The following is a 24796-nucleotide window of genomic DNA, read 5'->3' as shown; positions in this document are numbered from 1 at the left end:
GTGTGCTGTCAGTGTTACAGTGCCGATCTGCTGCAGAGCACTATTGAGTAGTAACCGACAGGAGAATTATGCTGGAGGTAGAATTTGTAATGCCTCCACTAACTTGGCAGTAAAGAGCCTCTCGGTTTTACTAACGGCATTGAGATGATGACCAGGAGATCACTCTGCAGTCACTTCATGAATTTTAGTCTTTGGAATTTATGGGCGTTGGAGAATTGTTCTGAGTGAAAGTAGGTGTCACTGAGGGATGTGGCCTATCCTTCTGTTGGGTGTTACAGCCTTTTCTTACAGTTTGAGTTGCTCTTGTTGTTTTCCTGATCAGGAGATCTGATTTATTTTAAGAGCATATGGCAGGTTTTATTTTATACTCAACTTTAAGATTTTCCATGCTTTGAAATGTGCTCCTTAACCGAGTCAATTAGCACCCAGCTGGAGGGAGACAGGAGGCAGAACTTGGTGGATGACCTTCTCACACGGCAGAAGCAACTGCAGTCGTCTTACAAGAACGAGGGCACGGAGCCAGACGTGATCAGGTATGATGCTGCTGCCTTTGTGAGCAGTGTGACTTGTGCTTTGGGGTTGTCTGAAGTTGATGTTAAATACGTCCATAGAATTAATTTACCTCTGCCTGTATCCAAATGCACGTTGATTTGCTTAAAAATCATGTGCTTTGTTTTAATGACAACGTCATTAATGTTTTCCAGAGCTGGGGGAGCCAAGGGAGTGGAGAGTTGCTTGGAGGTGGTAGCTGCCCATGATCCAGTCACAGAGCTGGCCTGATGGGTGCCACCGCCTGTGGGCTATGGTGAATTGTTGGCAGGAAAGCTGTCAGGATGGGACTTAAACTTCTGAATATCAAAGAGCTTGTCTTTGAGTGGGAAGGCAGTCTGAGTTATTTTCATACCTCGTGTGTGTGCTCCTTCATGGCTGGGAAAAAATAATCATGGCTGATAGTGGTCATCTTTAATGTGTTCTTAGGAATAATCCTTCCCTGGCCATCTCTGTCTGATCAGGAAGAAAGGGAGAGCTTTCTCTTGGAGAATGAGATCTGGGCCTCTTGCCCAAGGTAGCTGTTAGCATCCTGTGGGTCAGCATAGGTGGGAGCCTTGCAGGTGCTGTGTGTGTTGTAACACGCTGTGTTAGGCACAGACTTGATATGTCCTTAGAGCTGTCCATAAGGAGTCTTTTAAGGCAGGTTGCAAGTCTGTAAACGAGTATTTGCTGCCCATACTGTACTGCTGAGTCCTTGGGAGCTACAGCCTGTGTATAAGCACGCCTGCCTTGCTAAGGGGCTGCTTGCAGCTACTGTACATCTAAGAGCTTATGCACCTCACTGAAATACCAATAAATGCTTGCTGAGCAACATAGCAGGGAGATGCCTTTGGGTTTGTTACAGTTCCATATCCTTTCACACTTCAATTAACATTACCTGGCCTCGCTCTTGTTCCTCTTTCTGTTCTATGCTTTCAGTGCCATCCCCACTGGTCAAGAGGTGTACCCTGGGATCAGCCTGCAGCTGTTCTATGTTCACCTCAGCTGTGTCCCTGCCTCCCTGTCGGCACAAACTGATTTTTCTCTGAGGCTCCTTTTTTTTCCTCTGAAATATGTTTAATTTGCCAGCTGAGTTACCTGCTGATGGAAGGGGAGGAGAAAAGTGGTAGCAATTAATAATCCTGGTTCCTTAGCTGGTAGTTGGGCTAAAGGCAACCAAATGCAGCTATCATTTCCTTCTTCCTCTGCAGGCCACTGGGTGCTAGGTCTGCTGCCTTGGCCCAATGTTAGGCCTCTGGTACATCAGAACTGTGGTGTGTGTCAGGGACAACTTCAGAAGCATCCTTCTGACTCACTGCTTCACATGCTTTGATCTCTATTAGCCTCGAGCTGGCATGCATGCAAACAAAATTAAATACCTCTATTAAAACAAAAAGCCTGGCTTGCCATTGTGCTGACTCCATATATGTGATTGCCTTGTGTGCTGCTGTTCTGGCTGGATTCCAGCGCAGAGAGCTGCACTTATCTCCCTAAGTTTTCCTTTGTGAATTCAGGTAACGTTCTGTCCTTCAGAGCGGTGCAGGACAGAAGCAGAGCTGCAGTCTGCATTTACAGCACTTGCTGTATTCCCACCATCAGTTAAATAATTGAGCATAGCCTGTGAATGGCAACGCTGTTTCTAAGCATTGCTTTTTAAAAAGCACACATACTTCTTAGGGAATTGTTCCTGAAACACAGCTGTTTGGGTCCATACCCTTTGTTGCTTTTCAGCCCCGTGCTTTTGAAAAACATGGAGATGCTATGATGCTGTTCTGGGGTAAAAATTGGGGTGCCAAGGTGAGCGTCGTGTCTGACTTAAACTGCAAGGAAGATGTCTTTCCAGCCTGTTTGCACTTCAGAGCAGGCATAGGAGTTGCTCAGTTTCCCTGATCTATTTTGTTTCTCTCATGTGTTGCTGTAGAAGAATGTGTACGTGCACAGTCAGTAACGTGGTGTAGGGGCTGCTTTGTGCTGCTCTGGTTCTTCCACACTGTGTTCTGCCCAGCTGAGTGCTTGTTTCACATTACGGTTTGTCAGCTTTGTGGAGCTGACACCTGCTCCAGAGGTGCAACTGAAGGCTTCGATCTCATCCACTCCTTGTTCCGTGGCCTTGACTTCCCCTGCAGTGTGGTGCCAATCTGCCTGGTATGTCTGTGATAGCTTTTATGTCCAACGCTGAGTCAACTGGAGCCTTAAAATAGCAGCTAGGCACTGCTTTGCAGGGCCTGGTGATGCCAGGAGGCTGGGGCCTGCTCTGACCGGTATGTGGGTGAGTGTGGCTGCCTGAAAACTGGCCTGGAGTGAGAGGAGCCCATCCGTGCTGTGGCACAGGGCCAGAGCTGGGCCTACGGCTGCCCTGGCATGGGGTACTGAGACCGACAGGAAGGAAAGTATCAAAATCCCATGATAATTTCATGCTCCATTAGGACTGATCAGGGAAACCAGTAGTTTCCAGCAGAAGATAACATCAGAGACAGTGCTTATTTTCTTGTGTCGCAAGGCTTGAAGTTTAATAGCTCTCTTTAATGAAAAAGGGGCAAAGCCCTGCCGACTCCTTGCTGGCTGGTGAACTCACACCCCTTCCACGCTCTCCCTTGCAGCTCTTGCTCTCCATGGCACAGGCAGAGGTACAGCCAGTGCCTGCTCCAACCTTCCTTACTTGGAGCTGGCTGCATGTAGGACGTGCAGGGGAGATGGGCGCCTTCCTCACCAACCTGCTGTTCCTGGGGCCAGTAGACAGCGCTGCTTGGTGGGGTTAAGCTGCTGTTTATAGCACTGAGTTGCTCTGAAGCTGTTAGACTTGCGGAGCAACCTGCTGTGGGTTTAGCAGGTTGGAAAGGCCACTCTTCAGTGTGTCTGGAGTCTCAAAGTCAGCTTTACCCGCCGCATTAGAAAAATCAGCACACGTTGTTTGATTAATTTCTAGCAGTGACACTTTTCTCTGCTTTTGTATTGGTTTTCTGTATCTAATCCATCCCTGATGTGACAGCACGCATTTTCAGAAGTCTTTTTCTTTCCAGCAGTCATTCCTTTCATTAACCTTCTTGCACCACTGATCACATATTTATTGTCCCCACGGCCTGTAATTGTGAGGGTTTCGCTAGAATTAATCTTCGTTTATATTTGGTCACCATTCAGTGAGTTTTACATCCTTTGAAAACTGCTGTAAAGCTATTTCTGATTGTGAAGTACAGTGGCCTTAATGCTCTTGGTATTTATCCTAACTGACAACTTGGGCCGGAACACAGGGCAGGACACTACATTACTTTGGTATACCATTAGTTTACCTTCCGGCATTGTCGGCCTTAATTAAGATGCAACTGGAATTTTCCAGGGGAAAGATTATGCTGTTTACGTGACTCCGCCTGTGTAGGGTTACTTAAACGTTCTATAATTGGCAATTCCAGTATCTTCTCCCCTCCGTTTGCCTTGGAAATACATCAGTGCAGGTTGTTAAAAGAGACTGAAATGAAGGAGTAACCCCCTGATTTCGTGTATTTGAGGGGGGGAAGTGGAAAAGGCGACCAGAAAGGTCCACTTCCTGCGTGTCTGGAAATCTGGAAGTGAAAAAAAGATCAAACTTCTGAGAGTCTTCAGTTTGTGGGGACAAAGGAGTCGGGAGTATTGTTCTTCCCATCTCCCCCAGTAGTCAGCCTTTAGGAGGGGGTGCAGCTCACCACTGCATCAGTACAGTGTGCACTTAAACAGCCTCTCTGGGGAACTTTTAGAAGGGCCTGTATTCTTTTTCTTAATGTGTGTTAGCATTTTTTCTATTAAAATCCCTTTCTGTCAAATGTGTGGTACTGAGGACATAGTAAGAACAATTTTTTTGTTGTGTTGTTTTATTGTCTCTAAAATCATTCCAAGGTTGCTGTTGGTCTCCCAGCCCCAGAGCCGTGCTCAGCACTGCAGTGGGTGCCGGCCTAGCGCTGCCTCTTGGGGGACGGGGGCAAATCTGGGGGGCAGCTGCTGGCCCTTCTCTTTGGGGGAGCATTGGGGCCCCCCAGGCGAGCAGTTCGTGCCCTGGGCGGAGGGGCCCGCTGCCACCACCTGCCCCAGCTCCTCCTGCGGGGACACGGGGGTGGTGGGTTGGGGCTCGGCCCCCCATAAGGGACACCAGGGAGCTGCTCAGCGCTGGGGCCTGCAGGGCTGGTGGAGTGGCCCAGGCCGGAGGCAGGAGGCTCCTGCTGGGAGGTGACAGGGCTGGGGGTGGCTGTGGGGCCGTCCTGCCCTCCTGCTTCATGGGCAGCCTGGCTGTCCTGCTGCCGGCGGAGCTCTGGGCCGTACAGGGCTGTAACAATGCTGATGAGCCCTGCCACAAACTGCTCCGTGTGGTCTTCAAGATGCGTCTCCATTGTCATTATCAGGGCATCCTGGTTGAGCCCATACGTGCACAGGAGGTGCATGATTGCAGTCTGTACTGCAACCACCTCCCACCACTCATCTCCGGTGATGTTCTCGAGCTCCTGTTGGAGCCACCCGAGCAGTGGTTCGAGGTCTCCCGGATCTCCTCTGAAGAAGTCCGCCCAGACCTGGGGTGGGAAGCCGTGCTCGGGAGCCACGAGCTGCGGCTGTGCAGAGCCCTGCTCCTCCTCCTGCTCGTCCTCGGAGTGCTCTGCAGGCTGCGGGATGGGGCACTCGAGGTAATCGTCCTCTGCCCGCACCGAGTACCGGATGGCCTCGATGTTCTTCTTACATACAGCACAGGTGGGCTGCCGCTTTGCCCACCGCAGCGCACAGCCCAAGCAGAGCTGGTGCAGGCAGGGCATCGCGTAGGCTGCGTCGTCCCGGCTCTGCCCACATATGGGGCAGGTCCAGTCCGAGGGCAGCTCCGTGACCCCGGGCTGTGCGGTGGGCCGGGGAGAGCCGAGGTGGGAAAGCCGCTCCCGTCGCTGGCGCTGCAGCGGGCAGAGCTGTCGGCAGGTGCGGAAGAGAAGAGGCCGCTGTCGGTCGCTGTCCCCGGGGCAGCAGCAGCAGCGATGCCCGCTCCCTCAGCACAAAGCCCCGGCCCTGCTCCCCGCCGCCCGCCCCGGGGCCGGGGGAGCGCTGGCGATGCTGTGGGCTGAGCACCAGGAACTGCTGCCGGCAGCCCCACAGCACGGCCCAAACAAAGTGTCGTTCGCGGCTCCAAGTGTCGCTGCTGCGCTCAACCGGAGTCCAGGCACGAGTGATGCTGGGCTCTGCTGGGCCCCGGTTTCTGCAGGGAGGGTCAGTGAGGTCACAGCCATCTCCTGCTTTCTGGCACTTAGAGAAACATTATTGTCCTGTTCTGGTTCTCGTGCAATGCCAATTGGTGGCAATGTCTTCGTTGGGATTCCTTTCTGTACCAGGTGCTCACAGCGCTGCAGGCTGTTTGCCCCACACCTTCCTGTGCAACCTGCAGTAGGGAACCTGCGTTAGTGGGGCTGCACTGTGGGATCTCCTGAGGCCCTTTCCATCCCTACAGTTCCAGAATTTTGTGAGGTCTTCATCCTAACTGGGATTTTGCCTAATGCCAGGTAGGCATTAAGTGCCTACCTGATTTTAGTCCACGAGCCATCGGGTATTTAATTGCTTTTGTGAATCTCACTGTTGTTTATGGAGGAGTAAATGCCCTTTGGGAAATAAGGATTAAAACTGTGCTGTTCAGATGCCTTTAGAACTCCTTCCTGCTGTTGGAAGTATTCCTGGCTACAGCTGTGGTCTTTTGCCTTCAGATGTGATGATTCGTAGTGTGCAGAGATCTATGAATCGGGTTTCTCAAAGAGGTGGAAGGAGGAAGTTGTCCATTGAGAGCCCCATGCCTGAGCCATAACACCAAATGCAGGGCTCTGTGCTTAAGGGGCAGGTCGCATCTCCCTTCTTGGAGAGCATTTTCTAACGACCTCACTGAGGTCAGGGCTGTGGTTCTGGGAAAGGTGTGTGCACTGGGATCTGGTAGGAATAGCAAACAAGGGGAAGGTAAGTCAAAGCCCACAGCTTTAAACACATGCTTCAGGTTGTGCCTGTGTGCCTCTTAGTAGTGCTTAATGCTCGTTAGCCTGGGGAGAAGAGTGTCAGAAGGAGGGCAGTGTCTGGAGCTGAGCTGCATGCTTTACTTTGAGCCTCATCAGTTTGCTCAGACAACCTCAAGTTTCCTGCCCAGGGTTGTTCTGTGCCAGCATCGTTCCTGTGGGATTTTGGCATGAGCCGAGTCCTGACCAACCACAGCGATGGTTCTCTCATTCCTGAGGGGTGCAGGTGGGCTGCGGAGACTCGAATGTTCCATCTCGGTGCATATTTCTCCCGTTTTGGGGCAAGGGACAGCTTTCGTACGTTAAAACAATTCTTGTTGTTTCATTTCCCAGCTCAGAGCTTCCCAAAATCCACCGCCCACCTCCGCGAGCAATGAAAGCGTAAGTGAGAGAATGCCCTGGGTTTGGCCATCGCCACAGAGGTTGACCTGTGGAGCTAAGCTGAGGTGCTGTGAGCACTTCAAAGGCACCTACTGTATAACCGTATCGTTAAGGGGACGTTCGAGTGCTCATGCAACTAATTGTCATATGACCCAGGTTTTGTTCAGAATGCAGTCTTGCTGATCGCTCTCCTAAAGCCGTAAGCCTTGATGTGTGGCCTTGGTCTCAAGTAAGCGTTGGGTGACTAATCTAAGTTACTGGGGGAGTTTTATGAGAATTATCAGGGGAACAATGCCTTCAGAAAGATAAGCCCTCCCTTGTTAGGCAAGGACATAGCTCCCCGATTTTAAACCCCATCATCTTTTATACTTGGGCACGTCGCTAAGCCTCGTAATTAGTTAAATCTGCTCCTATAATCAAAAGCTATCCGCACACTCCACTGCTCTGTGATGGTTTGAAAGATTTACGTGATTAACTTGGCGGGGGCCGTGGGTGGCTAATTGGATAAGCTTTAATCTTCACACCGCCAAAGCGAAACGTGGTAAGATCAGAGGAAGGAGGAAGTCGGGCTGTGCTGTGTGGGAAGGCAGTTACCAAACATGTCAAAAAGATTATTGTAACGAGCAGACCTGTTGTCATGACCCAACCTGCAAGAACAGGGCAGATTATCAGGGGAGAGAGAGAGCGGTGCAAATTATGTTACATTTGCTTGCCTTGGTTTTTTTTAGCAGGCAGAAATAGTTGTGTTCTCCCTGGCGAGCAAAGGGCTTTATGTTCCTTTTGCTTTATTTAAGCAATTTGGTCAGATGTTGTTAGCACCGGGTTCTGAGTGCTTGCTAATTGAGCTGCTGTCATCATCTTTGTCTTCAGGTGCATCGTGCTCCTGTTATGCTGTGAGCCTGGGGAATACAGGAGGGGATTTCAACCTCCCAAGCAATGAAGAAGTCTTGCTAATGTGTAAAGCAGCGTTGCAGGGCTATCTTTATTTAATTAAAGCAGATCCACCAGCTTGATGGATACACGGAGATTTTAGTGGAGGTGCAAAGAGCTGAACTGTAGAACTGCCCCATCTGCTTCGTGGAACGTCTCGTGTTCTGTGCATGGATGTGACTGATTCATGGGCAGCCCAAAGTTCTCGTGGTGGAGAGGAATCCTTCCCAGCAGTGCTGGTTCACTGCACGGCCAGGAGATGTCTCCAGCACCCCACAGCTCCTCACCAATCTCAAGTTCAGCCCTTTGCTTCAGTACCTTTGCTCTAAATCCTCTGTTGTCCTGCTGTTTCAGATCTGCTTGCATTGATACTGCTGCATCATTACCCGAAATAGTGGGCTTATATTATTGCTGTAGAGCATTTCAGTCTATGTTGGAGTGGAGGGACCTGGAGTCGATTAAAAAATAGGTCTTGGTTTAATAAAACGATTTAGGGAGTTTTTGAGAGGTACCAAAAATGCTTCTTGTTCTGATTTTGTTTGTGAAAGTGGTTTGGGGAAAAAGAGGGCAAGAAAAAATGGGAATGAAAGATGGAGTTGAAAAAGGCAAGTGGGAATGAGAGACTCCTACAGCTGAGCTGCAGTGGAGGACCCAGTCCTCAGTGTCTCCTCCCGCAGGGCAGATTTGCAGCTTGGGGCCTGAATGTCCTGCAGGCTGTCATGTCATACTTACCTCATACCAGAAACCCACGAAGAACTGAAAGGAGGAAACCAGAAATCTGGTATTGAGAGAAGATATTGCAGTGGCATTTCACTTTACAACTGGAATTTATGTTTCCTGGACATTGCAAACTTGCTTTCTGTTGTAAACTGTGCAGTGTCCATTGTGTGAGCGGCCTCAGGTGATAACTCTTTTTGAAGGAAACCTGTAACTTGATGGCATTTTCTTGAGAACTGTGTGTGTGTGGCTGCTTCGTGTCCATGGCAAAGCAGGAATGCAGGAGTGGGGCTGTGTGTTTTGTGTCTTGATCACAGAGCAAAGCCATGAGGGGTGTATGTATGTACACAAACCTTTATTTTTCTTTGTATCAGGTCTGACTGCTGAATATAGCATCAAAAGCATGGTGTGTGTTTCATGTGTAGCTTAATTGTTCAGTGTGAAGTCATCTTCTCCCCACTTCACTGCTTTTAGGCAGTGGGATGGACCTTGCAGAATGTTACCAGAGAAAATTGGATTCTTTTTGGCTCATTTCTTCAATGTTTGCAGAGAATTGTGTGGAATGTGATGAATACAGACAGGTCCATCTCTGCCAGCCAGCCTTGCATGCACAAATTAGAGTGAATTTTACGTCTAAAGCTTGAAACTTGTTTCCTGATCTTATTTTCAGATCTAGCCTAATGGCAGGAGGTGTCAAACGAGGAGTGACCAACCCATGGCTCCTGGAGGAGTCTGAGGAAACCAGAGGGCTTGGCTTCGATGACATCAGGCAGCAGCAGCGGAGGATCATAGAAGGTAGAAGAGTCTGTCTGTATGTTATAGGCATGAGTCCTCATGAGAAAGTCAGTGCAATAACCTTTGCTGAAGCCCTATTAGCTGGGGCTGTCAGTCCGAGTAGCTGTGGGTGACTTCTCCTGTCTGAGCAGGAGCAGTGTTATGCTTGCAGTATTCCTTGCTGGGAACATCTTCTCAAAGCAGCTTTTCCAAATAATCTCCATGCTGATGGAAGCAAGTCATTTTTCTCATGGCAGGGGAGGAGAAACCGCTGAAGCAGTGAGCATACCTTATTTGTGACCCTGCAAACTTGTGGGTCTTCTTCACAGTCAGATGCACGCAATTTAGGGATTGCCTTTTGCCCACGTTTTAGTGAAGCTGAGCGTGTCATGAAGTAGAAGAGCTGTGTGTGATAGGTGCTTGCTGAGGGTGTGCAGGGCCTGCATGCAGCAGAGACAGCATGCCTCTTTCTAGAGGAGTGCCTGCAGAGCTGGAGGAGCGCTGTGAGCTGCGGTCCCCTCCTTGCAGGCTGCCTTCCACGCGCTCCGTGTCCTCTTGCAGCTTTAAAAATCTATTTGAATTCTTTGGTGCTTGCATCACCTGTTTGCCTTGTATTCGTGTTCAAAGTTTCTTGGAAAATGTAAAAAGGCTAATCAGGGATCTGTGCGTGCGCCAGGAATCTCCCGCATTTATGATTGAGGAACAGCTGGAGGTTGAATTCTTGGGTTTTTTTGGGACCCTCAGCTAATGTCCCAGCCAGAGCAGACAAATTAATTACCCATCATTCACATTGTTTTAAGAGTACCGTTGCCATAAGGATTCATTTTCCTGTTGCGTTGATGTCCTTTTCTGAGTGTGTTTTAACTCTTTCAGCACAGAGTAGATCTGTTTCTTTGCTCCTGCATCTCCCATTGCACGCAGTCTGGCACGCTGGCCTTTTGTCTCATGTAACTTGATGTATTTTCTGGTGCAGAGCAAGATGCTGGACTGGATGCTCTCTCTTCAATCATATCCCGGCAAAAGCAAATGGGACAGGAAATTGGGAATGAGCTGGACGAGCAGAACGGTAAGAACAAGAGCCACAGGGACTCATCTCACTCATTTTTGTGCAAGATTGTGTCTGATTTCTTTTCGTCTTTGTGTGTTCCTTTTTCCCCACAATCAACAAGACAACACTGCAAAGGTTTCTGTAGCAGCTCTGACAGATTCTGTCTGCTCGTGTGCTTACTGTTGTACTTTGTCTCACTGCATAACCCGGGTGTGTGTGAAACGTGTAACACTTGGGATGTTTTTATGAAGACTGTCTTTGAAAGAAAAGATGGGAAATTGTATGTAGCACAAAACCGTTTTGTGCTTGGATCTTCTGCACTTTTCAGTGGTTCTGTTCTAATGACCCTTTTTTTTTTTAATGGTAATCTTTTATTTGTTGCTGGATTTCATTTGAACATTCTTCCTTTGCTTCCTTAGTTATTAACTAAATGGAAAACCTTGAGCCAGCAATTAAAGGAGAAGCGTATTGTTTGCTACAAACGATTTGGATTTTGAAGGCTTCATGAATTGAATGTAGGATCAAATTAAGTGCGATATTGAAATAGAAAAGCACTTTTTTTTTTCTTTAAACTGAGCCAGTATCCAAATGGTGGAATTGCTCTCCTGATAAATATGCTTTGTTACCGCCTGAATTGCCTGCCTGACATCAGCTGTCCCTAGGAGAGCAGATCCTCCAGTCTTCCTGACTTCTTCCTTTCTTACAATATGGTAATAGTTCAATTAGAGCCTTGGAGCCCTGCCAGTTGTCTCCCTTGCACAAAGGCTTGAGCCATATGGTTTATCTTTGGGTTGTGTTGTACTTAACCACTGAGAAGGTAAACGTCCTTTTACTTGCTAATAAATGATATGCTGAAATCAACTTCTTCCAGGGCCGATATTTTTCCCTTATATGCCTCTGAGTGCTGCTCAGAGCGAGGGGTTCCATTCTAACAACTGCACAACATAAATGCTGCTTGGGAGCCCCGCTCTGACTGGTGGGAGATGGGACGTCCTTCTCATTCTTGCCATGCATCCGTGCTCTGGAGGGATGGGGAACGACTCGAATGTGTCTTTGTTAATCTTAAGGTCGTTAGAAAATGGTTTGCACAGCTGGGAGAAACTAATCGTAGTGCTGTTGTCATGCTGTGATCCTCTGCCTCATCTGAGTAAAGACACTTCCAATTAGGAATCTCAGTTTCATAAGTTTCTTCTATTAACAGTTGTTTAAAAAGTCACATAAATTGCTTTTTTTCCCTCTAAATAGAAAACAGGTGGGACTCATGAGTGTGTTTACTAATTCTCTGTGAAACCCTGGTTTCTCATCAGGAGAATACAGAGTCTGTGTCCCATTTCCCTCTCCTGGGGGCCAGGGGAGGTTCCCCAAATCCTTATGTTGTGGGGCTGCAGGTTTTGTGTACTGTGCCATTGCAGCACTGTGTGACCATACGGAGCTTTTTGTAGCAACGAAGCCTCGAAACCTCTCTGAAACTGGGAATGCGTTTGGCTCTCCTTCCTACAAATAATGCAAATAATGGCAGTTTTGTTTGACGTTCTTGTCTTGCAGATATTTACACAGCCTGGAGCTAAACTCGTAATGTTTCCCTATGAGCTCTTTGTGAGCTACAGACAACTTTTTCTCTAAAGAAGAGCTTTCCCAAGTGAGGGTTGCTGTGGCTGATGGCAGGCTGGCTGCTGGGGCACAGGGCTGCCTGTGCTTCCCACTGCCCTCAGATGACAAGAATGAGTCCTGCCGGCTGCCAGCAGCATGGGAGCAGGAGAGTGGTCCCACTCGTGCAGAGGGAGGCACTGCAGTGCTGAGCTTTGGCTTCTCTGTTAGCGAGCAAGTTGAACTTCCAGGTTTTCTCTGACTTCACACAGTTATTATTATTCTTATTTTTCTTTTTGTGTGGATGCAGGGGATACGGTGGTGTGCTTCATGCTGGAAAAGCTGCAATCCCTGGCAATATTTTCTGATGGGCTCCTTTCCCTTTACCCACCTTATTTTATGCCCTGTGCTTAATTGTCTGCAGGCTTTTCTCCGGCACGTTGCCAGCATCGCGTTGCTATTACGCTGTCAGGCTGACGAGCATAACTGCCCTGTAATTTCCCCTTACTCAGAGTCTCTTTCCTTCTTAGTGGTGAGTGATAATGGCATCGTCTGTTTGGGGGAAGGCAGTGGAAGTTCATCTTCATTAAGCACTGCATCAATACTTCTTTTTATTCGAGTCAAGTTTCCCACCAGCAGCCTGACTGCTCACCTGCCATTGCCACCTCCTGCAAGTGATCAGTGCCTTGCTCTGCCTTTGGAGCTCGAGCTTCTGGTAAAGCAGAACTTGCTCCAGAAGTAGCTGATGTTGCCTTGTAGTTAGTGCAACCATCTAGAGAGCTGGATAAGTGCATTTACTTCCCAGGCAGCAGCTCTTTCCCTTCCATGTTCTACTGCAATCTGTGACCTCCCATCATCGGGCACTTCCCCCACGTACCAGTGGGTGTAGCTGTACGGCTGCGGATGCTCTGAGCACATCCAGCATCGGAGGCGTCCGGATTCATTATGCAAAGTTTACTTCTCGAGTCGAGTTGGTACGTGTAAATTCTTTTGTGTTTGTTAAATGACTGCAGAATGATTAAAACGGCGCTGCGAGTGGGGCGGGTGCTTGGCTGTGTCTGCTCTTCCCTCGCTGGTGGGCTGGCAGGCATGGCACGGGGCTGTGCCACAGTGTGAAGGAGCAGCGTGGGGTGGCTGCTGTGTGCCATGGGCTCTGGGAAGAGCTGGGCCTCCTCGGGCCCGCCGGGGGCTTCCAGGTTTTAATTGGAGTCTCATGTCCTTCTGTACTCAGACTCTCCCTAGAGCTCTGTCCTGGAGGTTTTATGGCCCTGAGCTGAGCTGTGGGTCCATCCCAACGTCCTGAGCGCAGCGTGGTGCACCAATGAGAAGCAGGGCACAGGGAGACATTGTGTTTTTCCAGCCTTGGGAGCCTGCTAGCAATGGGAGAGATGGGGGGATTAGCAAAAGAATTTTCCCATTGTTAATTCCAGTGTTGGCCCCAGAAAACTTGCTGTATTCTTTTCATCTGTTATATTAAAAAAAAAAAAAAAAAGCAGGAAAATAGTGCAAATGTCCTCTGGCCCTGCTGATGAGGCAATCTAATCTAGTGCAATAATTTTGGAAGAATGCTTTCAGAAATTCTGACTGCTGTTTGTCTTACCCTTATAGAGATGTTGCCTTCTCACTGCTGCGTGCTCACATGAGGACATGACTGCTCTGTGACATAGCCTGCAGAGTTCCTATGTTCAGTGTTTTTACCATGTTGCTTCCCGTTCAGGGCAGACCATCAAGGATGGATCCTTCTGCTTCCTGCCCACTGCAAATTCATCAGAGCATGAATATATTCATGAATGATGAGCTGCAAAGGAAGGACCACTGTTGTTCCTTTCGCTGGACAAGGGGATACTGGATGCAGAGCAAATATCCAGTCAGGATGGCTCTTTTTAAGTAAACGATCTGTCAGAGTGATATTATGACAGCCTGGTTACGTAACGTATTTACTTTCTCGTCAGCCAAATTCCAAAAACCAACCCAACTTTCAAGCACTCGTTGTCTCGTTGATAGCTTTGCAGTAGGTTGCAGTGTCACCTCTGGTGTGCTGGCTGGAACACGGGGCTGAGCTCAGCCCTTCCCTTGGTGCCAGCCCAGGAGTCCCAGTGACTTTCTGGCATGTGGAGTTGGTGAGATGGGCACACTGCAGCCAGCACACCTCCTGGAGCCTGCTTTATGTGCGCGTAGAGAAGCGTTCTTGTGCAGTCATTGAAAGTAAGTGAAATAGCTGGGACTCAGTGCAAGACTCCAAGATGGTGTTCAAGTCTGTCGCTTCTGGTGCAGCCTGGTTGGTATGCAGACAGCAGTGTGCTTCTCCTAAAGATTCTTTTACAAGGCTATTGTATAGCCAGCATCAAAAAGGAGCCCTGAAACACGACACAGTTTCACATTTCTGTTTATTAGGAACATTTTGCTATAATACAAACTAATTAGTATTGTGTATGGAATATGTATGAGTTATGAGGCTAAAACCAATGGGGCTGTGGATATATTACCTCATTGTTAGGATTAGCTTGTAAATAAGAAAAGATTGAAGATTAAATGTGAAAGAACGTTCATCTTGTCTGGAGTGCAGTCCTGTTAGCCCAGCTGAGATGGCTCTGGTGTGGGTTTGAAGGTCTGCAGCATTCCTTGAGAAATGCTGAGCACCAGCAGGTTCCAGGTTCTTTAAGCACCTCCAAAAAGAAGCATCTGTTCTTAATATTTAGATTTGAAATAACCATCCGTAGCTTGACTGACCTCATGCTATGCAGATAGATTTTTATTTTGCTTCCTGAGCTTATTGTGTGGAGTAGGAATGACTTCAGTTTTATTGGTGAAATGTTCTGTCTTTATTGCACGCTGCTTAGTTGGAGTTAACCCTTCTTAGGGGAAAAATTAACACCCGTGTTAAATGTTGGTTTTTGTCATCAGTGATCTAGATAGGGGAATACTCAGTCTCAGTTTGAACACTCAGAAGTTAGGGAATGCCAAATCTGAGCTTAGATGGCACTCCTTGTGTGTATTTCTAGGCTTTAAGCAGTCACACACTGTTCTCTGCAGGCCGTGCCTCATTGTGTGCACAGGACTTGATCTCATCTGGGTTTGGATTGGATTGGCAATAACTACATGTAGTGGCAAAGTTATTTCTAAAGTCTTTTTATGGCTTCTTCCTGGGAGCCTTGTGATGCTGGTTGAGTCTCCTTGACCACGCTTTTCCCAAAGCACTTCCCTTCTGTGCATCCAGGTGTTGTAGGGTCTGTTTGGTGAGCTGTGGGCGTTGGAGCTGAACAGAAAGCGGAGTGAGCACTGCTGGGAAGGAGAAGGTTTGGTGCATTGCCAAGTCAAAACCTCATTTACTGAGCACCCCAAATAAACTGCAATGATTAATTTTCTTATTTTTCCTTCTCAGCTGGGGTTGGTAGCATTCCATCTCCCGAGGGAGCTATGAGAATCAGAACACACTTGTTTTTACCATCAGGAGGGCCATGGCTGGAGGGCTGAGGAGGAAGATGCAGAGCTGGAGCAGTGCATGGCCTGTGAGGGACGTGGCCCTGTGCTGGGTGAGGAGGGTAAAACTAAATATTCCGTATCTGTTGAGGAAGCGAGCCCTGCCCTGCTGACTGCTGGAGGATGTATGTCATGAGAACTTACGTGACGTTGAGTTTATGTTGGACCGAAAACGTGTGTCTACACAAAACAGCATTATTTGTAGCGTTTCCCAACCTTTTAAGTACATCGCTTTGCTGCTTCAGTGTTTCCAGTGTTTGTGTATACGTAAAATTTCCTGGTATCTTTAAAAAAGAAAACTGGAAAGGAAAAAAAAAAAAAAAAAAACAAAAAAACCAAACAAACCCTGGAAAGTGCAGAATGGATCCACCGCCCAGCGTGGGTCAGCGGCCAGATGAGAACACCTCCGCAGGGCCCTCTGCAGCTCGGGCTGACAGCGCAATTTTGCCGGTGTTGGCTGATGGGGAGCAGCATGTGAGAGGTGTGAGGTGTCCTGCCTGTGGGCTCCGTGGACAGTTGCTGACAGCGGCGTTAAGAATGAGGCGTAAGCATCTGCGTTCCCTTTTGGGCTCTGCTGGGGTGGGTTTATGGCATTGCGACTGTTGGGAGCTGCGGCGGTGAGCAGTGTGGGATGGAGAGCTGCTGTGGCTCTCGGTGAAGTCCTGGTTAAGAACCCGCTGTGTCGAATGAGTTTGCGTTCGTTCTGTAGGAGAGCTTCGTGAGTAGGGAAAAGCAACTCAGTGCCATCTTGATGTAAGAAGGGTTTTGGTTCTGTCTCACAAGGCATTCTTGTGAATCGTCCAGGGCTGCATGGGTTGAAGTGAGTCATCCTCAATAGATGTGAAGTTGATTGGATAATGATGTTCAGAAATTAAGGACTGGTGATTCATAATTACATTACAAGGCTGAGTTGAGTTGGGCCGCATTGGTCTTTCTGGTTCTCCTCAGCATTTTTGCTGAGGACACAGAGGGTGAAGTGCATGGTGTGCTTACTCAACTCCTGTGTAACAGGGAAGGCGGGGAAGGCTGCAGCTATGCTGGGAGTAACACTAGGATTCCTCCCAATGATCTTGACAAATGAGAGTGAAATCCAGCCTGGCTACAAGCAAAGGGTCACACTGGTGTGAGGATTAAGCTGATTCAAGATGAGCAACTAACCCTTAGGAGAAGGGCTTGGGGAGCACAGTGCCGAGGTCACAACTTATGCAGGCTGAACGGTGTAATATACTGTGAAAGGCTCTGGCAAACCACTGTTGTTCAGCCAGTCCTTTATTAAGCTTGGCGTGGAGAAGGGACAGCAGCTCATCAAGGTCATGGGGAGCGTGGTTTAGCCAGAGGGTAGGCAAGGTGTGCCTTAAAGCACACAGGTGTGACCACCAGGAGTGCTGGGACAGCCTGGCTGGAAGAAGAGCGTGCTGAGACAGGAGTGGAGGATTTCTGCAGAAGGAAATGAGCTGCTGGGGGGGTGGGCTGGGGCAGAAGCAGTGGGGTGAGTTGTGGGCAGAAGGAGCAGGGGTGAGGTGGCGTTTGTGTTGGTTGCATTGCTGGGGTGTGTTGGAGCAGGAGGTGGGCTGCTCACCTTGTTATTGCCTTCTCTTGCTTTTTCTTTCTTCTTTTCTGCAGCTTGGCTTCCTTCAAACTTCTCATTGCCCTGCTTTTATTGAGCTGATCTTTAATCTCCCCTTCTGAATGTCTTAATCCTCACTTCTGAAACCGCCCTGTCTGCGTCCTTTCCCATCTCCCTCCAACTTGTGTTAATGGGAAAGCATTGGGGGACTGCAGCTCTGAGGCCACTGGAGAGCCTTAACGGGGGGAAAAAAAGCATTGTTCTGAAATGGCTGAGATGTTTTGGCTGAAACTGTAATATATTCTTATAAAATTCATCTGGAAGTGAGCATCCGAGGCGGGAATCCTGAGCCGGAGTCCTTCTTTCATCATTTTAAACAACTGAAAATAGGGCCTTCTCCTGGGAAGCAACAACTGGCCTCAATAGCGGCGGGGCAGCTGCGGCTGCCTGTGCTTTAGCATCGCTCTCCGTATACCCGCGATAACGGGAGGTGCTCCTTTTTCTCCTGGTGTCCTTTATAGCTCTGTGCAGCAGAGAAGCAGATAAAGCAGCGCAGCACAACCTGGATGGGGATGAAAGGAAGCTCCGCGCTGACACACACGCACCGTGAGCCCGTCTGGCCCCTTTGGCACGCACCGCTTTTTTCCTTGAATAGTTCAAGCCGTAAAATCGCTGCTCAACATTTGTCTTCTCAATTATGTGGATTTTTCCACCGTTACTCAGCCCCTACCTCACCCATACGCCGTGTGGGGGGAGGCTGCCTTCCTTCAGCTGTCCTCGTGGCCGTTGGATGCTGGGGAAAGCGCTGCGGGGGAAAACGAGTCCCGAACTGTTGTGAAACCCCGCCGGGGTTCTCGATAAGAACGATGATCTTAGCCGTCTCAATTGCGAAGCGTTGTCATTAATTCTGCAGCAGGGCTTAAGGAGAGCTCTAATAGGGATACAGACCTCAGCCTGCAGCACAAGAGAGTTCTTTTCCCCCGCCTGTTCCCTCAGTCGTTTGATTTAAGCTGTTTGAAAAGCAAACAAAACCCAACCGTAATTGTAGGTATTTCAACGCTCTGACGATTTTATTTTTTTTTTCCATGTTAATTTAGCTTTTCCTCTGCTCAGAATCTCAAATTGAGACCATGCAGGGGAGACTGATTTTCCCAGCCTGCTTTCTGCTCTGGAGAGGCACAGCTCCGGCCCGTATCCGGCGCAGCTCCTGCAGCTGAATGCTGTACCTGCAGTGGGCAGCAGAAGGTGTAACTCCTGCCTGCGTGTTCTCTGCTTGGAGGAGAGAAGGGCAAGAAGTGAGCTGCCTGCTGCAGAGTGCCTGTGGTGGGAGACCCAGGGGGCTGTCATGGAAGTTCGTGTGTAATTCTGCTTCTTTTACCCACGTAGATTTGATGTTACCTATCTGGTCCGTTCTCTTTGAGTGCTGTCCCTCTTGTTTTCGGCTGAATCAGGAAAGGATGTAATTGCATGATAGGTGCTGGCTCCCAGGCTCTCTCTGGCCTGTCCTCCATGAGCTCGTGGTCACGGTGAGCAGGATGTGTCCAGGCCATGTTCTGCTTCAGCATTTCCAATGGTAGGTCGCCGTCCCTGGGCGGTATTTCAGTCTCGAACCATTAAGCACCACTCCTTTAAAAACAGACATGATTTTTAGCCAGTGTTCTTCGTTGTGGCAGTGAAATGCAGAGTGAGAGTTTGTACTTGAAAAGACTCGGGCTTTAGTGCTTCCTCCGTCCCTATCCTTCCTGAGAGGGTTTGTTGGGGGTCTGTGGGGAAGCAGTGGTGATCCCTCAGTGCTGCAGTGCTGGGTACCTCGTGTGCCTCAGTGCTGCTGGGGGGAAGGCAGTGCTGGGCTTCAGGGGGAGTCATGCTTGGGAGGAACCATCTGCTCTTGCGTCACGGTGATTTGGTGAGTGGGCTGCTGGATGCTAAATGGCCTCGTAATAGATTTCCCAGAAAACTTTTAGGGTCAAAGCCTGAATGGTTACAACACAGGAGAGAGCAGGAAAACCACGTTTTTGGGCATGTTGTCCTGCTGGAATCCGAAGAGTGCTTTGAAGTTAATTTACTCAGCACTGAGTCAGTCTGTGAGTTCTCTCTTGCAGATTGTCCTGCATTTCTCATTATCTCAAACAGATTCTAGCTCACTTCTCATGCCTGCATGGGGGACTTCCCTTGCTGTTTCCCTCCGTTCTCCTGGATGCAAAGCAGAACATACTCCATCTCCATACCTCATGCTGGGTGCTTGGCTGAGCTTGCCCCCATTCCTCACTGGCCAGGCAGCCTCAGGTTTGCTGATCTGTCTTGTGATAGACAAACATAATGTATGGAATCATTTTGGTGGTCAGCACCTTGCAGAACCAGAGAATGAAGTGGAACATCTTGTAATGCCCTGAGCACCGTGAGGGGTGGGCAGCAGGCCGGGGCTGGTTGCTGTGCTGCCCGCGTGCGTGCAGATGGAGCTCTATTGTGCTGTGTTTGAATAGGAAGTGGGGCTTTCTGGCTTGGTTAAATACCACTTTGATATTTGTAAAGTCTGCTGCTAGGTGCAGCCTGCAAGTGGCAGGTAGCAGTTGGTGATGCTCGAGCATTGAAATCAGCCCCACAGCTGTCTGCTTGTACAATGGGCATAACGCAGTTGCTGCAATGGGATGACAGCAGAACTGAGCGCTGTGAACAATTGCTTGCTCAGAACTGTGTTTCAGTCAAACATAATTGAAGTTAATGTGACATAAACATGGCACGGGATGCTTTTAAGCTGCTGAAGTTAATATCTGAAAGCATCCTGGATCGCTTAAAAACAGATAAAATAATTGTACTGTAATTATTATTGTGAATAATAAGGTGACTTCCTTGCAAGCTGGAGTTTGAGGTGGAATAAGTCATATTAGCACAACCTTTTTGAATTCCTGATGTGTTGAAATTTATTTTGGCCCTGTGCAGCCCAACCCAAATAAGATCAATGCTATAAGCGCTGTGCTGTTTGAGCCACATACTGGTGCAGCACTTGGCCTTGCTGCCCCAGGATGTGCCTGCTGCCCTGGCAAGGTGCTGCTGGGGTTCAGCTGGAGGAAATCCATCCAGAACCAGTGTGATGCTGGTTGGGGGGCCCGGAGGTGCAAGCAGACAAGGCTCTCCCAACACAGCTATGGCCAATGTAGCACGAGGGAGTAAATCACATAGTTCAAAACAGATACCGTAATAGGAACCGGCTGGCATCGAAGTGGGGGGCATTATCAGCCGTGTCTTTTGGCTGCATGAGTTGCATTGTTTTGAAAGAACTCCAGTATTTGATCTCAACGTTTTGTTGGAAGTTTTCTCATGCAACCAAGTTCTGTTGAAAAATGCTGGTTTGAGTCCAGAGCCTTTAGTCGGAAACATCTGCGCCTGATGTCCGTCCAGTGCAGGGAGGAGCTCGGGGGTACTTGCCTGCAGCAAGTGAGGAGTTTGGCCCTGGGCAGCCAGGTGCTGGGATCCAGCCCTGAAACGCTCCTCTGGGGGTCCGGCTTGGGGCCGGGATCAGCAGGAATGCCGAGAGAAGAGCGATTCAAGCACTGCCCGTGACTTGTAAAGGCTGGGTTAGATCTATTTTGGGCAGAGCCCATGTGAAAGTAAGATAACATTTGGTATAAACTCCCAGAATGTTTTTTTCTGTCTTCCTTTGACCTCTGTTTATACTGAAACCAGAGAGCAGTGACAGCAGACAGCCTTAGAGCCCAGCCTGGGCGCTGGGACTGGTGGAAGGCACATACCTGTGCTGTGCTGTGACAGCCCTGGGAGAGGGGTCGGTGCCCACTGCTCCCCTAGGTGAGGGCTGCAGAACAGCAGGGCTGGGAGGCTCAGCTCAGTGCCCCAAGCAAGCTGTGGTCTTAATGTGGTCGTTCCCCCTTCTCCTGGTGTCCTCCTGCATCCCACCTGGGCACCTTCCAGATGTAGCCCTGCTCGTGACTAGCAGGCAGCTCTGGTACCTGCTGTTAGTTTGGAACATGGGCATTTTCCATATCCCCCTGTTATCCCGTTGCTGTGCAACAGGGTGTGGGTATCACGTTACTGTAATTGGGTTTTCAGCCCAGCTTTTTAGATAATGTGGGTTTTTGCCAAAGAAAATCAGCAGTGTGAATTGAACTCTGAAGCGGCCTTCCGAAACATGGTGTTTGAAATGAATAGCAAATCAGATAAGCTGGGAGGAAAGCTTCCTTCTGGTCGAGCTTATGACATAGACTCGTTTTTATGTAAGAGTTCCCGTTATAAATAAGTAGTTTTCCTTGGAAACCATTATTGGGACTAAGCTGCCTCCAAGCACCAGCCCGGGGACGGAGCGTGTGGGGCTTCCTGTGCTGAGGATCAGACGTGGAGAGGAGCTGCCCTCGGTGTCTGTGTGCACCTGGGGTCGGTGTGAGACCACAGGGGTTTTTTCCCACTGCTTAACGAGGCCTTACTGTTCATATGTCATTACGGGGTGCTTCACTGGAGCCCATTTAGCTTAACCGTAGTCCTTTCTGTTGGTTAAACTGTTGTGACATCATTTCTTACGGAAAAACTCCATCTGATGCTTTATTACAATAGAAGCTGAGGTCGTTTTTCTTACGGGTAATGTGGGTGGTGTGTTTTCAATGGAAGGAAAATGACTTTCATAGCCGGAGACCACAGGGCTTTTCTAAGGGAAGCTCTGAAGGTTTGTGTGCACCAGCAGCACGTTCCTCCTTTTGCTGAAGGGAGAAGCCTTCCTCCAGGCTGGCTGTGCCTGTTTTCCAAGCAGAGATCTGATATTCGGTGATGCTGACCGTAAAGGAGGGAGAGCCTCCCCTGTCAGAGCTTTGTGTGGCTGAAATGACTTTTACTGAAGGGCTTTTGGTTACTCCGTGCTCTTCCCGAGCTTTAAGTCATTTGGGGCACTTGTCCAATCCCTCCCCTGCACGTCTGTCCTCAGGTTTCTGAAACGTGCTCCCAAAATTGTCCCGTGCTGAACTACAGCTGGAGGCTGCAGATCGAACCTGATGATGAGCTCTCCATACTGCACCTCGTGTTGCTTTCCTTCCGAGCAGGCTGGGTCGTGGCAGGGTGTTTTCTCAGCATCTGTGTGTTGAAGCCCAGGGCTGCAGCTGGGAGGTGGGTGCACCTTTTGGGAGCTGCTTTCTGCTGCTGGTGGTGCAGCAGTGACACAGAGCAGCTGGCGGGGATCTCTGTTGGTGTGGCATTGCCAACCTGCCAGGCCTGCTGGGTGGTACCGACACCAGGCAAGTTCAGTTACAGCTTTGCTACTGGGCAGGGGCATCAGCAGCTTGAGCTTTTGCATTTTTGAAGTTGTACTGGAAGAGTACATTTAGAGGGGCTTTGTTAAGTGGTGGAATGATGCGTAACTCAGAAGCAAACGTAAATCAGAGATGTGATGGGCGGAGCTGATGTAAAACAAATCTGACTGCTTTGTCATAAGCATAAAGCAAACTTCTCACTTGTTCAGCTTTCTGTAGAGTATTCACCGTGGAGCCATGCGTGACCTCTCAAAGTTGGCAAGGCTGAGGGATCTCCTTAGGGTGGGCTTCCAAGTAGGAAAAGCAAAATGGCAGTCCATTAGGAGCTCCCGTTATCCTCTCTCAAACTGGCTGTGCTAATTCTTGCAGCAGGACCAGTGCCACTGCCCGGCCTCACTGAGACTTCTTCTGCAGTGGGAGGGAGTGTAAAGAGAGCATATAAAAGCTTTCCAGAGAACAGGCTTGCTCTGCGTTATTTGCAAGAAGAACCGAGCTGCTCTGCGGGACGTGGTGAGGCTTGGTCTGTCCTGAACAGCGTGCTGGGAGACCTTGTTGCAATGAAGCCGAGGGGAGTTGGTGTGGGGTGCAGGAGCTCTGTGGCCTGGCTTCCCGTCCATCTCCTGGACGTTTTCCATGCTGCTCAGCTGTGACAGCCGAACCGTTTGTCCTCTGAAGTCAGGAGGAAGACTTGAGAAGCACTTTCATTTCAGAGCTGCCGGGAGCCTTTGTAAGGAATATGTTTTAAACAAGTCTCCCAGCACAATGCCTACAGACGTTGGAAGAGGAAAAACAGTCTTAGCGGGGATTAAATGGAGCAGCTGGGCATTAAAGCATCAGAGACTGCCTGCCTGAAGTCATCTGGAGGTGGTGACATCACCAAAAACAACTGCAGCAGAAAAGCCATTCTTCAGTTGTGGTATAGAAACATTTCATAAGCTGACTGGCACTACTGGCTTTAGCAAGAGGTTTGCGTTTTTGAAAGGGAGGAAGCTTTCCAATAGCTCTTGCTATTACTTATTGTATGAAAACAAGCTGCAGACACTGAGGAGTTGTAGTCCTGCCCGTCCGCCCTCGGTAACTGGAGGTGTTGATCGCTGCTCTGCTGCAGTTCCCATCGGATCCTCAGGTATTCCTGGATGGGAAGTGGTGACCGCTGTCCTTTCCAAGCCCAGGTTTGCACAGGAGTTCCTTGCTCACCCTCAAGCTGTCTCCTTGCTGGCAGTGGCTGGCGAGCACTTCTCCTTCTGCCTGAAGCTGAAGACTGATGAGCTGCTAATACAGCCGCCTGAAGCTGTTGCAAGCATTGTATTGATCGCTGTGTTGTGTCAGTCTCCTTTCATGTTTCTCCCCGCAGTGGTGTGGGTGCTCTTGTGCTCCGAACAAAACCTTTTTTCCTGCTGGCTAAAGGAGCTGGGAGCTGTTCCTGTGGCTGCTGCTGCATGGTAACTGTTGTATGTTGAATGGGGTTCGGGGAGATAAATGAGTTCGGCGCTGGCTGTTGCTGTTCAGACTCAGTCCACTTGTTTAATATGTTTGAGGGTTGGAAGCCTCCCTTCTTGTGGATAAGAGGGGGAGGAGCGGGGGAAGAGAAAACCAACAGTTTAATATGTTTCAATGTCCCCGTGTGTCTTTCCCCACATCCTAAACATGAAAAATAACAGTAAGCTTCCCTTTGGTCTCGGGGGAAGAAAAAAGGAGTCTCCAGCTGGAATTCATGAAACGTTATTGAATAAATGAGCGGTGTCATGGTTGTGTGGTGGTCTCTCCAGAGCACAAATGGTGTGCTGGGAGTGAACAGCCGTTTCATGCACACTTAAACTGTCCTAAGCCACCACCCTCCCCAATAATTCTTCATCCTTCCACGTGGGAGAGAAGCATGGGATAAAACCATTGAGAGAACAGAGCTGGAAATCAGGAGGTGTATTTTATCCCTTGTAAAAAGAAGCCACCGCTTTTCTTTTGGCTTTTAACGTTGCCTGAAACAAACGGTATGTGTTATTGGAGGTGCTTTGTAAGCATGGGGTCAGCAAGTGGCTCTGGGCCTGGTGACCCCACAGCCCTGTGTCTGGCAGTGAGCCCGTGTCAGAGGAACGGAGAACCACAGGATGGCCTGGGTTGCAAAGGACCACAATGCTCATCCAGTTCCAACCCCCTGCTATGTGCAGGGTCGCCAACCCGCAGACCAGGCTGCCCAGAGCCACATCCAGCCTGGCCTCGAATTCCCACAGGGATGGGGCATCCACAGCCTCCTTGGGCAACCTGTTCCAGTGTGTCAGATTTTTTTTCCCCTCCTGTAACTTCTCCTTAAAACGACTGCCCAGATGTTTGGAGAAATGTGCTGTCTGGGTGTAGGAGGAGATGAAAGTGTTCTGTGCTAACCGCAGCACTGTGCAGCAAAGAAGCCTCCGTGGGCTGAGTCCATGCAGCTCCCGTGTGCCCGTGCTGCAGGCAGGGCACCTCTCTGCTGCTCGTTCTGCATCACCACCCCACCATGCACTTACTGACTTACTGCACTGTGTGTGCCTTGCCCGGCACTGAG

At 49.3% G+C, this 24796-nt stretch overlaps 1 protein-coding gene across 4 annotated transcripts in view; it reads left to right on the top strand.

Moving 5' to 3' along the window:
- STX8 (syntaxin 8) overlaps positions 1–24796 on the top strand; it is a 75996-nt gene that overhangs the window by 3918 nt on the left and 47282 nt on the right. For all 4 annotated transcript variants that reach the window (NM_001030698.2, XM_046902005.1, XM_046902006.1 and 1 more), the window contains exons 4-6: positions 423–533; positions 9223–9347; positions 10300–10392. In NM_001030698.2, coding sequence (NP_001025869.2) covers positions 423–533; positions 9223–9347; positions 10300–10392 — 329 coding nt within the window. The remainder of the gene's footprint in view (positions 1–422; positions 534–9222; positions 9348–10299; positions 10393–24796) is intronic.

The sequence above is a fragment of the Gallus gallus genome, chromosome 18 (genome assembly GCF_016699485.2).
Source record: "Gallus gallus isolate bGalGal1 chromosome 18, bGalGal1.mat.broiler.GRCg7b, whole genome shotgun sequence".
NCBI lineage: Eukaryota > Metazoa > Chordata > Aves > Galliformes > Phasianidae > Gallus > Gallus gallus.
This window is presented reverse-complemented; position numbering and strand designations above follow the sequence as displayed.